The 13,194-nt window shown below is 42.0% G+C and overlaps 3 protein-coding genes across 3 annotated transcripts; 2 read left to right on the top strand and 1 right to left on the bottom strand.

Moving 5' to 3' along the window:
* Positions 1–1,053: 1,053 nt before the first annotated feature.
* Positions 1,054–7,139, bottom strand: znf366 (zinc finger protein 366). Its single transcript, XM_061279663.1, has 7 exons — positions 6,979–7,139; positions 4,979–5,902; positions 4,698–4,865; positions 4,198–4,348; positions 3,918–4,109; positions 2,507–2,681; positions 1,054–2,093 (listed from the first exon to the last, which is right to left on the bottom strand). The coding sequence occupies exons 2-7, from the start codon at positions 5,893–5,895 to the stop codon at positions 1,624–1,626; spliced, it is 2,073 nt and encodes a 690-aa protein (XP_061135647.1). The 5' UTR covers positions 5,896–5,902; positions 6,979–7,139; the 3' UTR covers positions 1,054–1,623.
* A 1,852-nt stretch (positions 7,140–8,991) lies between these two features.
* LOC133154216 (isotocin-neurophysin IT 1-like) lies at positions 8,992–10,066 on the top strand. Its single transcript, XM_061278752.1, has 3 exons — positions 8,992–9,111; positions 9,428–9,632; positions 9,921–10,066. The coding sequence occupies exons 1-3, from the start codon at positions 8,992–8,994 to the stop codon at positions 10,064–10,066; spliced, it is 471 nt and encodes a 156-aa protein (XP_061134736.1).
* Positions 10,067–11,784: 1,718 nt separating this feature from the next.
* Positions 11,785–13,086, top strand: LOC133154643 (fatty acid-binding protein, liver-type-like). The gene is made up of 4 exons (XM_061279505.1): positions 11,785–11,937; positions 12,008–12,180; positions 12,837–12,926; positions 13,002–13,086. The coding sequence occupies exons 1-4, from the start codon at positions 11,871–11,873 to the stop codon at positions 13,050–13,052; spliced, it is 381 nt and encodes a 126-aa protein (XP_061135489.1). The 5' UTR covers positions 11,785–11,870; the 3' UTR covers positions 13,053–13,086.
* Positions 13,087–13,194: the final 108 nt, after the last annotated feature.

Raw genomic sequence — 13,194 nt, 5'->3', positions numbered from 1 at the left:
AGTTTACTCCATTTGCATGCAGCATATCAGCCAAATGTAGCTTCACCATGTTTGCTTTGAACTCTGGGCTCCAGTAATTGAGCTGAGTCTGCACACCCCACGCTGCAGCCTTCTTAATGAAAAACAATGTTCTCCAGTGTGGTTTCTCTCCGAGCCAGCGGTTGGGATTGAAACGCAAAGGTGAGGAAAGGAAAGGAGGATGTGAGAAGTTCCTCCCACTACAGTTTCACCTTGTGGGGCGCAGAGGTCGACGGTGTGCGGAAAAGAGAAGCTGCTCTTCTGCATTTCATCTGATGAGAATGGGTGGTGACACGCTGCTTGCCTGGAATGTCTTCTGACCGTGAACGTGTTGGAACATTTGGGGGAAATTAGTGTTGAATAATATTTTCTCATGGTCTTCTTTTGGGCTGGAATAGCAGAGCACAGATAGATGGTCGACTCTACCGACACGGATGTGACATATTTCTCTGAAACTGCGTATCCAACTGAAAAGCATTTTTTAAAATTTACATTGCCCCCAATACATTAGTTTGTAAGGAAACTAAAATTATTATGAGGACTTGAGCTTTACTCACAGGAACTACTATTATCCTGAACACCTCTGAACATCAAATAAATATTAAGTAGATAGTTAAAAGCAAAAATACTAGTCGCGTGTAAGAGATTGACATTGACGTAAAACAAAATCGCAGTTCTTTTTTTTTTTTGTGGCAGCAAGTTTAATGGAGGATTCCACCACTATTGTCTCGATTGATTCGCTGAGCACAATGAATGCTTATGTTGTGACTCATATGAAGTCTTTGTGAGGGACACCCGCTGCTTGTTTTTGCACAAGCAAAAAGACAGCGAGGTGTTTTCTCTTCCTCTTCCTCTGCTTTGAAAGGGAAGCAACGGGAGGAGAAAAAGCACAGAAATCAAGTTTTTAATATCTGGACATGTATTCAGCCTCCGGGCTTCTTCATACGATAAAGATGCTAAGTGCGTTTCTGCTTTTAACAGAATCATGCTTGGTTTCATATGCACTGTGTTGTCCATTAACAAGATGAGACCAAATGCAAAATCACAGTTTATTCCACAATGATTCCAGGAGCTCACATGTTAAATCATTTCCACCATATGTACAGTGATTTACAAGATTATTGCAAGAAATACCGTAATTCCTCATATAAAGAAGAAATACGATTTTAATCAACAATTCCCAAATAGCCATGTACTTTAAACCAGAGAGCCATTCTAAAATGTTTATGTACAAAATTAATTCTTCACAGCTTGCGTTGATATTGTTAATTTTGAAGTCAGCTCAAATAAAACACTCTTTTTTTCACACACACACCCAAAACACAGGGGTGATATTTTCCACTTTTGGGTATAATTTCATGAATTCATTCTCAAGTACTGTTTCAATATTTTTGTCTACCAATCAGATGAAAAGCAAAATGGAGAAGATGTTTTTGAGCCGCAGTAATGTCTACTTCTACGCCTTTCTGTGACTCTTCCAGTTTCTTTGTCTCACTTGCAAAACATTGAACAGTTGGATGCTTGCACTGAAATGTTAAGAGGTCAAATGAAGTGAACCTGAAAAGGTTGCATTGCATTTCAAGCTGCAACATCCGCATCCACTTCTCACTCTTCATCGCCCTCCTTCGCTTTTTCTTTCCTTTCTGGCGGCCCTGTCGATTCCCTAACAATATCGGTCTGTACTCGAGTCACATTGTCAAGCTCCTCTTCCTGCTCCGACTCATCAGCATGGCCACTCAATTCTCTGTGACTTCTCTCGGCCGCCCGAGAGCATGCCTCAATACGTTTCCAGGTTGCATGAAAGCGTCTCTGTCCAGCCGGAGACCCCCGACCTCTCACTTCCACACTGGCCGAGGGCTCATTTAAATCCTCGTCAGGGCTGTACTGACTGTGTCTGTACAAACTCTCCTCATCCTCCTCCTGGCAAGAGCTACCGGGCACGCTTTCGCCATCAGACTGCGGAAGACCTGGCAGGCCAGGGGGCTTCTGAGAAAGGTCAAAGGGCTCTTTTTGGTTGAAACGGCCCAGGAGGTTCATGGGAGAGGTAAGGCAGAAGTGCCCTCGCTGTCGGAACACTGAAATGACACAGTGAAGTTGTGACCTATTCATATAGGCATCATACTTGAACATGTATGCAGTTAAAAAAAATTTTGGGATAGAATTAAAAGAAAAACCCATGGTAATTAAACTACGACATAACGGAAATGACTCCATTGGGAAAATTTGGCATTAAGATAAAACAAAAAAAAATCGCAAGTTCAAACTATTGAAAATACGCAATGAAAATTGAATTTTTAAAAAAATTATATATTATTAAAATCCAGCAGTTCTAATTAATTCAACACAACCAACCTTAAAAGTTAAATACAACTGAACTGTAGTTTTGCATGCCACTAGAGGGAGCCAATGCACCCCTTTGAAAATTACATATCAGAAGAATTCTGACACTAACAGATGGTCCACATGGTGGAGGTGCTTGGCCGCTTACATCTTTCATCCAGTCCTCTGTCCATGACACCATGCTTCACCTTCATATGTCTAGTGAGATTTCCCTTCAGCGTGAACTTGCTGGAACAGTAGAGACACTTAAAGGGTTTGCTGTCTGAGTGGAGGTGCATGTGGCCCATGAGGTTGTGCATCCTGTTGAACTCCTTGCCGCAGAGCTGAAAGGCAAATAAACAAACGGAAATTATCCATCTGTCCATTTTCTATCGTGTTTGGGCCTCGACTGGGTAAGAGGCAGAACATGATACCCAAGATTGCTTGCCAGCCTTTGCCCCCACATCTACCAATCACTCACTCACAAAGTCAAACACCTAACTTTATTGATACCTCAATTAGTTTTATCTTGACCTTTAGACTAAGTTACATCATATTTTACTCTTAAAAAGCCACGGCCGACCTTTCACACACAAAAAGAGATAAAGGGACAAAGGAGGATGTGCCAAGAAGCTTCCGCACACCGTTTCAATGTTGCCTAAGTGTACCTAATGAAATGTCCAGATTCTGCATCTCTAACACTACACCTAATGGTGAATTAATGTGCAGGCGTTTCCCCTCCGATACACCCAATGCGATCCCCCGCCATCCTTGATTTCCTCCCCTCTTCTCTTCTCTCTCTCATCAGCACTCAAACACACAATCTCAGACACGCTCACACACAAACAGAAGGAAAACAGAAGGACAGAGCGAGAGGAAGCAACAGAACAGGGAAGGGCAACTCCTTCCTCTCCATTCTCTTTTATTAGGGTGGTCCTTTCCTTCAGGAGGAGAGAGGGACTCAGGACTGTCCGAGAGGACCGTGAGAAAACAGGAAGCCCCCCCCCCCTCCACTCCGAGCAGCAGAGAAAGCGAGATGAAATCTATTTGCGGGCCTCGTTCTCGGGGGAGGCGGGAGGCCATTGTTAGAGAGGCGGTTTTGTGCGCCGATATCCTTCCTATGAGCGAGGAGGCCGTCGCTGCCAAAAGCCTCCCTGCTATCTGGTCATGCTCCCAGGGCTTCTTCTAAACACCAAGGTCAAGCTCCAGAAAAGGGTCCATCAGCCTGTCAGAGCTGGCTCCACTTAGCACTTTTCAGGTACTTTCTAGAGTTTACACCAGAAGTGGATGTGTGTCACATTTTTAAAACCGAGTTGTGCCGAGCCTTTCAGAGATAAGCGTGTAAAAAACGTGCAGGTAAAATGTGTGTGTCTATTTATTTATTTATTTATTTATTTATTTATTTATTTATTTATTTATTTATTTATTTATTTATTTATTTATTTATTTATTTATTTATTTATTTATTTATTTATTTATTTATTTATTTATTTATTTATTTATTTATTTATTTATTTCATGACCCAATTCTTTTATACTACAATTACGTTCTACAATACTTTCCACATACTTCCACGCACCTTGCACTTGTAAGGCTTGATATCGGAGTGGACGATCATGTGGGCCTTGAGTGTCTGCTTCTGCACGAAGCTCTTGAAGCACTTTGGGCATTGATAGGCCCTCACGTTGGTGTGGATGAGCACGTGGCGCTTCATGTTGGCCAGCAGCGTGAACTCGCGTCCACAGATGCCACACTTGTGCTCCTTCACGCCCTGGTGGCAGAGGAAATAAACCCACATATTTCCTAAATCAACATTTTTATCATACTTGGACCATCGACCCATTTTAAAACTCCAATACTTTGTGGGTAAGCGTGTGCTGCTTGAGGTGGTGCGACTGGATGAACTCCATGCCGCACTCGCTGCAGATATACGGACGGATGTCTTTGTGCTTCATCATGTGATTCTGCAGCTGACTCGGGTACTGGAATGTCTTCTGGCAGTCAGAGCACCTGGATGAAGAACAGCTGTTGTCTCTTTATGCACAATTTCACAGAATAATTGTCCAATCGATATAATCCAAAGCCAGAAAGAAATGTAATGCCCCATTCATTAACTGCACTCGTGCATTTTGGTGACAGAGACTCTCTCCGCTTTACTTTTTAAGTATTATTGTAAAACAGAAAATCAGTATTTATATACTTGGCGGTCACCAGCTGGATCTCATGTCATACTCAGAAACTTATGTTGTCAAATTTCATGTGGTTTTTGTAATTGCCGATCAAATTTCCAAGACTGACATTCATCCTCTCATGAAATCTAGTTGGAGACGAGTCACGTCGGGTAGTCTCAGGGTTTCACCTGTATGAAGTGGGACCGCGGTGGGCAGTCAAGTGTCTCTTGAGCTGGGCCAGTGTGGGGAAGTCCAGACCGCATTCGACGCATACGTTGTCCTGGCCTTTCTCGTGCTTCAACTCGTGAGCGCGAAGCTCACTCGGGTAGGCGAAGCCTCGGCCACACACGTTGCAGCTGGCGGGTGGGTAAGAAGTAGCTGAGAACCTGATCTGTGATGTTCCCCTCCCAAGAGATTCTCATCCCAACTCCACTCCCATATAAGAACAAACACACAATCCAGCATGTACCTGTAAGGCTTGACGTCGCTGTGCTGCATCATGTGCCTCTTCAAGTGGCTAGTCTGGGTGAAGGCCTTGTGGCAGACCTGGCACTTGTGCGGCCTCATGCCCTGATGGGTGAGCAGGTGAGTGTGCAGATGGCTCAACTGCTTGAATAACTTCCCACACAGATGACAACCATGGGGCTTGATGCCCTTGTGGCCCAGGATGTGCGTGACCAGGTTGTACTTGGAAGTGTAGGACTTGTCGCACATTCGGCACTTCCACCGCTTCTGCTCGCCGCCCACGTCCACGTAGTAGCTGTCGTCAACGTGAACGTTGAACGTGGGCTTCTCGCTCAGCCCGCCTCGAGGGGGGACGTCGCGGTGCGCCGGCCTGACGTCCTCCCTAGGCGGGAAGGGCATGACGGGGCCGGGCATGAAAAAGGGATACGGGATGAGGCTGTGGTGGAGAGGTGGGAAGTATGACGGGTGGATGAGGAACGGAGGTCGGGGCCACATCGGAGGGGGACTGAGAGGCTCCCGTTTCACCTGAACTGGGGCATCAATGGCGGCGGTCCGCCGATGAAGCTGCAGCCTGCTTAGCTCGATCATACCGGGCCGTGTGGGTGAGGGAGGGATGGGATGAGATGAAGAGAGATAGGAGAGGGGGACCGGTTTGGCGCTGCTGCTTTCTTCCTCTTCACCACCCTCACTCCACATTTTGAAGGAAGTCCGTTTGCCTTTTGGGGAGGCTCCTTTGTGGGTACGACCGGGGCTCAACATGGGGGGGAAGTCACGTGGACCCTGCAGAGTGCTAGCCCTCTCTCCAGTGGATGGAGAACATTTCGGGGCATTTATAATAATGCGAGGTGGGGTCACATAGAACTTGTGCTGATCTTCTCTGAATCGAGGACTTGTCGATGGTGACAAATGGATGGTTTCCATCACGGCCCTGCAGAAGGAGAACGGACGATCAGCCCTTGAGTCTTACTATGTTAGGTCGGGATTCAAATTTGTGGAACCTTTACAACTCAAAACCACATGGTTTCAATTCTATATGTCTTTCACTTCTTAATTTCTCAAAGATCCTCTATCCTGAAATTAGGAACTTTGTCAAAAGATCACCTGTCACCTTTTCACTTCTCCATCACCTTTTTCTTGTCTCTGTTCATGTTTTTTGTTTTGAAGGGATGAACTTCCTTTTTTCTCTTCCACCCATACACTCAATTTTACAAGCTAACAAATTGGCAATTACATTTTGACAGCACAGCATGACTTTAATTGATGAGAAAATCCTGATTATGGAAATTGCCGTTTGTGTTTTGTTGTGACGGTTTTTCCAGTTTTTTGAAAATCAGTGTATTATCAAAATGTGACACTTGATAACAATCCTTTAAATAATCACACATATATAAAGAAAAGGTCATTAAAGTTGCAAAAATTATGAGTGAATATGTAGTCATCACACACAGAATGAACCGATGAGCTCACATTCATACTGTATATTCCCAATGGCCATTTCATTAGGTACAATAGCTAACACAATCCAATACAAGACCTGCATTCAATTTCTTACTTTAACAAAGATAATAATGGTCAACTTTGATTGAGACTTCCAGAAAAGAATTTATTTTGTAATTTTCTTATTGAACTATAGTTTGTATCGTTTGCCCGCTCCCTTACTCAAGAATAGAAAATAAAAATAAAATAAAAACTATCAGTAGCATGCATAATCATCACCTAATGAATATCTGAGACTGAGTATTGTTGTCTTAGTCAAGGCAGATTTGGATCTCATCAGACTGTGCAGGTGTACCTATTATTATGACCAGTTGTGACAGATGCATGCTCATTTGTGACAAAAAGGAAAGCAAAAAAACAAAAAACATTGCTTGAATATAAGTGTGTGTGTGATTCTTCCACCTGCAAAAATAATCTACAAACAAATATAAATTGAATTTAAAACAGAAGCCCCTCCTTGACCCCTTTTGTGAGTCTACTCCAATGTGTAAATGTGTATGTTCATACCTGGCCAAGAGTTGTTTTGCTGTGCCGCCGCGGCTCCGTGCGGCCGTTCTCCCTCCCGCTCCCTCCTGACAATGCGCGGGCCGTTCCACAGATGAGCCTTTTTTTGGAGGGACTTAAGAAAGAGAACAGGAACAATCACTTTGTTCTCATTTTTCAGATGAGTACCTTCGGAGTGAAGGAAGGAAGGGAGGGGAGAGGAAGTCAACAAGTCGAGTGCCTTCCTGCAGAAAAATAAGGAAACACTAGATAGACATCTCCGTTTGTCGATGAAATGGGGATCTGCAGAGTTTATGGAGGAATGCAGGGAGGGCCCGGGTGGATGTTTCCAAGAGAAAACAATGCACTTTGAATGTGGAACAGCAAGCATGGAGGATGTACTGTAAACACTCATCTCTTTAATTAGAGAAAAGAGTGGGAGAAAAAACAGCTCCGGTGTTTGGAGTGACCTCAAAAGTGTACAAGCAAAATGCCAATTGCATAGAAGTGCATATCATTAGGTACACCTGCACAGTTAAATTGAATTTCAAATGGAATCTAATGCTGTGCTAATATTGTCATGTCGCTCCAATATGACATGATTCATTCATTACAGCTCCTTTTGTTGTGTGTGACGCATTCTGTCGTTATTTTGCAGATTCAGAAAAATACCAACAATGAGCAAATCTACACAGCCACCAGGAGGGGCAAATGTCCCATCACGCTCCACTCAAGAGGTCAAAACACAAAACAACAGTAATGTCAGGCACTTGTGTTTAGAATAATGCATTTTCAAGAAAAAAGACATTCTAGGAATTTATTAAGGATGAAATAAGCACTGAACTAAAATCTTATTTGCAAAGAGGTAGATTATCAAAGCCACCATAAAACATTCCTGAAGTCACGTGACCGTGTAATAAAAATGAGTGAAGGAAGAGATGTTGTCAGCTAACTTAGGTGAGTGAGTCAAGCGTGAGTAATTGAACTCATATCATTGAAAGAGGCAAACTGTCCTCTTTGGTTTGTGGCCTGTCATTAGCTGTGTTAATTAACTCATGAGGTCAATTAACCTAAGGACCTGGACAATGTGGGCTTCAATCCATGCGAGAGATTAGCAAATTAGTGTTGCGTGTGTGTATCCAAATGTAGCCATACAAAATGGCTGGATAAAATAAAATGAACACAATTGTTACAGTTGCTTGCATTGTCAAGCATCGGATCAGTACTTGCGACTCAAATTGGAGTAAAAAATCCTTTTCCTCTTTGACATCGATGTTTTAAAGCCTATCCATGCTGACTTAGGGCAAGAGGCAGGAAACACCCCTGGACTTGAAACCAGCCAATCACAGGACACATTTAAAGTAGCATTCACACTCCCATTGATGCCTAAGAACAATTTACAATCTTCAATCGACCTTCCATGCAAAGCCGAGAGTCTGGATACGAACCTGCGACCTCTGAACTGTGAGGCGGAAATGCTAATAAGTCATCCACCATGTTACCTGACTAGATTTGGTGTCAGATGAATTTTCAGATTAATTGATTAAAATTGGATGATTTCCTGCGGCACTCTTGATGATCTCTCACAGTGTGACTCAATCCTAATAATGTCATAACAGGTACTAAAAAAAGACGACCATTGTACTCTCTTCTTGCACTTTCCCATCTCCTTATAATTTCACCTTGCTGACCTGTTTGACTCGCGGTCATGTAGAGCATGCACAGTCACGCACTGGAATGATTCGTGAGACAAACGGTGTTGCAGACCCGTGCTGACCGTTGACCTGAGTCCTGGACAGCCCTACCAGCCAACCACAAGCGACTCATTAAGAGATCCTAAGTGGCTTTTGGCTTTCTGCGCCACTCTTAAAAAGCGACCAGAGGAGTATATATAGGCATTGGTGAAGTGGACCAGCAAGAAGACGCATCGAAATCAGACTTTGGCGAATTCACCATTCAACAACAGGTAGGATATTTGGTTTTGTGCGACTAGTGTTTAATATTTTCTAATAAATAATAGTTCTTCTTTCAGCAAAGATGAGCGGAGCAACCGTGTCCATGTGCCTGTATTTCCTCCTGTCTGTATGCTCGGCGTGCTACATCTCCAACTGTCCCATTGGCGGGAAACGTTCCATCATGGATGCCCCCTTGCGCAAGGTTTGCTTTTTTGATGTATCGCAGAATAGTGAGCTACTAAGAGCTTGAGGGCTAACTTCGTTTTTCTGTTATTTTATTGTTAGTTCAGAAATTCATATTGACAAGGCTTTATGGCTCACATGAATATTTTATTTTATTTTATTTTATTTTATTTTATTTTATTTTATTTTATTTTATTTTATTTTATTTTATTTTATTTTATTTTATTTTATTTTATTTTATTTTATTTTATTTTATTTTATTTTATTTTATTTTATTTTATTTTATTTTATTTTATTTTATTTTATTTTATTTTATTTTATTGTTTTGCTTTCAGTGCATGTCATGCGGTCCCGGGGACAGGGGCCGCTGCTTCGGCCCCAACATCTGTTGCGGTGATGGCTTCGGTTGTCTGCTGGGCTCGCCGGAATCTGCCCACTGCCTGGAGGAGAGCTACCTGCTCACCCCCTGCCAGGCTGGAGGGAGATCCTGCGGATCTGAAGGTGGCCGCTGCGCCGCTTCGGGTCTTTGTTGTGATGCAGGTATGTCATTTAAGACACATAAGCTTTATCATTAAGTATAATAAAATAATCTAATACGGAATAAAGAGATGATAATGTCAACAATCCAAAAAATGAAAACTTAAGCCCTAAATTTAAAAGCAACACTTATTCTGTGTAGGGTGAATAACCTCCGTGACCTCGTGAGCTGCATTTCTTCTTCTGAAAATGTTCACAGCGTAAATAGCTCAAGGGGGGTGGGGGGGGGGCTGATAAGAACACAGAGTGATTGTACTCACAAGTACTTTCCCCCCTTGGCCTTGTTCAAAGAGAGCTGTAGCGCAGACCAGTCGTGTCTCACGGATGAGGAGGCGGATGATCAATTGGGCCAATACGATGGCGGTGACACGGGTGACATCATCGTGAGGCTCCTTCATCTGGCCGCTCATGCAACTCCTCATCGACTCGGTCAGTGAGTTGACGCTGAGGGGCGGAGGCGCCCCGTAGACCTTTAGTGCATATTAATATTATTAGTTGCCCATTTGAACCTCTTGTCTACATATTTTTTTTATGTTTTAAAACACAAGGTGGATACTGACAGTCATCCATCTATCTTGCATGTTGAAATAAAGTTTTGAGGAAGACAAAAAGAGTTGTGTTTCTTGCATTAACTTTAGAGAAAAACATTCAAGAAGTCAAGTTAAAAAAATTATTCACAATGACATGATCGCTCTGATTTGTGTTACTAGTATAAAAACAGCTTTCTGCTTCAGATTGTGTAACCAACCAATCATGGCTTGGCTTGCAAATGTCAGATATGATTGGTTGTTACCTGAGCAACTGTGATGTCATCTTCAGTGGGCCGCACGTGGCAAAATGGCCGCCCTCGGAAATGGATAAAGATGGGTGGATTTTGCAGCTTAATTTATGCTACACAATATTCATCATTCGTATTTAGACTAGTGCATTGCATACTAAATATCGAAAAAAAAAAGTTGACTTGACTTCCCTTGAATGAACCTCTACCTAGCAATTGGGAAGAAAGGGGAGGACATGCAATCTTTTTTTTTTTGTCACACAAACTGTCATAGCGGGAATCAAATTCACGATGCCTGCTCACACGACGGGCAAGTGTACCCCTACACCATCAGCAACCCCGGAAATGCAATCTTACAGAGGGAGTCGATATTGAAACCCACTTGCTCCATACTGCCCGTCAGAAATCTCATTTCCTTTAAAGACTGACTCAGCAAAAGCCTTATCTGACTGCACTACTTCACCAAACGTACATGCATCTTTTTATCTACCAGCCATCTTGTGTGTGTGTGTGTGTGTGTGTGTGTGTGTGTGTGTGTGTGTGTGTGTGTGTGTGTGCGTGCATACGTATGTGTGCGTAAATGTTAGTATAGTAAAAATATCCGTCATTATCTACAACTGAGATTTTAAACGCGCCCATGCACAGAGCACGTTGGAGCACAATGATGGCCGTCGCAGTATTGGCCTGCAGTGATTGAATCTTGCTGTGACAACAGAAACATCCTAACACAGCTTATCTCCATTCGTGACCTCATCACCTGAGTAAAGGTCACACACAAGAAGGTGCGCTCATTATCTCGCCTGCACTTCATCTTATTAAAGCTTGTGGAAATTTACAGTTTATACATTGCCACAAATTGTAGAAAATGTAACTTAATATTCATTTATCAGCAAAAAAGTAATTTTGATTGACAGCATTAGTATGTTGTATATTAGTGACGTTCTTGAAAATTATGATCATTTTAATTAAAAAAATTAATTACCAATTTTACTGACCTGAGTATTATTCATCATTTCAAAATAATGAAATTCATTTAAAAAAATGTAAAACATAATAATAGTGTTTTGACTTTAGTAGATATTAGTAATAATAATTATTTGAAAAAAAGAGTTCATTTGTCCATTTAAAAATATATATAGATCAATAAAATGTTAGTATCTACTAGCAAAGACCAAATAAATGTCTTTTTTAGGTACATTGCAAAACTACACATTCAACATTGTTGTGACTTTATTTTGGTTAGCTCCAAGAGAAGGACAAAATATTAGGAACATCATCCCTACTTGTGTCTTGTCATCCGCAAGCGGCCTGCGGCGTCTGTAATTGGAGGCAGCTGGAATTAATGATTGCCACGGAGTGTGTGTGTGTGTGTGCGTGTGTGTGTGTGTGTGTGTGTGTGTGTGTGTGAGTATTTAAGTCCACGCGATAGCTTCTTGGCCCTTTACCTTCACTTGCCTGACACCATGTCTTTCTCTGGAAAGTACGAGCTTGAGTCTCAGGAGAACTTTGAGCCTTTCATGAAGGCCATTGGTAAGATTTGTTCTTTTGTGACTTAAGCATTTAACTTGTTTGGTTTGGGTCAGCTGTTTATTTCTTGCAGGTCTTCCTGATGACCTCATCCAGAAAGGAAAAGATGTCAAGAGTATCTCTGAAATCGAGGAAAACGGCAACAATTTTAAGGTGACGGTCACAACCGGCACAAAGGTCCTCGTCAACTCTTTCACCATCGGACAGGAGGCTGAACTGGAGACTATCACTGGCGAGAAGGTCAAGGTAAGAATGAAGAATGGATTAACAAAAATGTGGGGAGTTTTAATAGATGGGTTACACTTTTCAGTGTTTAATAGTGGTAGACTGATTTTTGCCCTGGTACTTTCTTTGGGTGGGGATGGCTATTGGTAGATGAGGTAGCCATTAAAAAAAAAAAAAAAAATCTGTTTATTTTTTGCAATAAAACGTGGATGAAATAATAACAAATTTGCAGTTGACTCACCAACTGCGTTAGTTTTATGTATGCAATGTTTACTTCAGTGTGTAAATATTCAAATCTGAAATTGCAATTTACATTTTTAGATTGAGAAGCAGATTAGGGATCTGCCGTTTAACCTGTAGCGCCCTCTGCTGTCAACTTAAATTGATGTCAAAATGCCTTCAGCCTTGTTCTCTGACCAAAAACAGGTGAGCTGTGAAGTCAGCCGGAAGGCAGATAGTCAATGTCAGTCAAGAGCAGTGGTGATGGTAGTTGGTAAATTAAAATAAAAAAAAATACAGGTTATTTTTAATTTGTTTAAAAAAAATAACTCAATGCAAATGTTCTGAACCATCAGTCTGGTAACTCAAATGCAGCTCTTGAGCACAAACTTTTTTTATTTTATATAAATGTAAAAACGCTGTGTTCATTGTGTGTGTTGCATATTCCTTTTGCAAAGGCGGTGGTTCAGCGTGAAGGCAACACACTGAAAGTTACCCTGAAAGGAATTGAGTCAGTCACGCGGCTGGAAGGCAACACAATTGTCAATGTGAGTATTGTTGCTTTGCAATGCAACAATTTTCTGCACTCTTAAATGTTAACATTGCACTCCTGTTTTTTTCAGACGATGACGCTTGGCGACATTGTATACAAGAGGACAAGCAAACGCGTTTAAGTCTGCGCCTGGCATAATAAAAGTATTGAAGGCACATTTGTGTTTTTGTCCAGTGGTCAAGGTTAAGACTGTTGGCTAATCACCCCCCTCCCCATTAACAAAAAAATGCATTTTTAGGATTTCAGTATTCTAGAGTGCTAAA

Source organism: Syngnathus typhle, linkage group LG5 (assembly GCF_033458585.1).
Source record: "Syngnathus typhle isolate RoL2023-S1 ecotype Sweden linkage group LG5, RoL_Styp_1.0, whole genome shotgun sequence".
Taxonomy (NCBI): domain Eukaryota; kingdom Metazoa; phylum Chordata; class Actinopteri; order Syngnathiformes; family Syngnathidae; genus Syngnathus; species Syngnathus typhle.
This window is presented reverse-complemented; position numbering and strand designations above follow the sequence as displayed.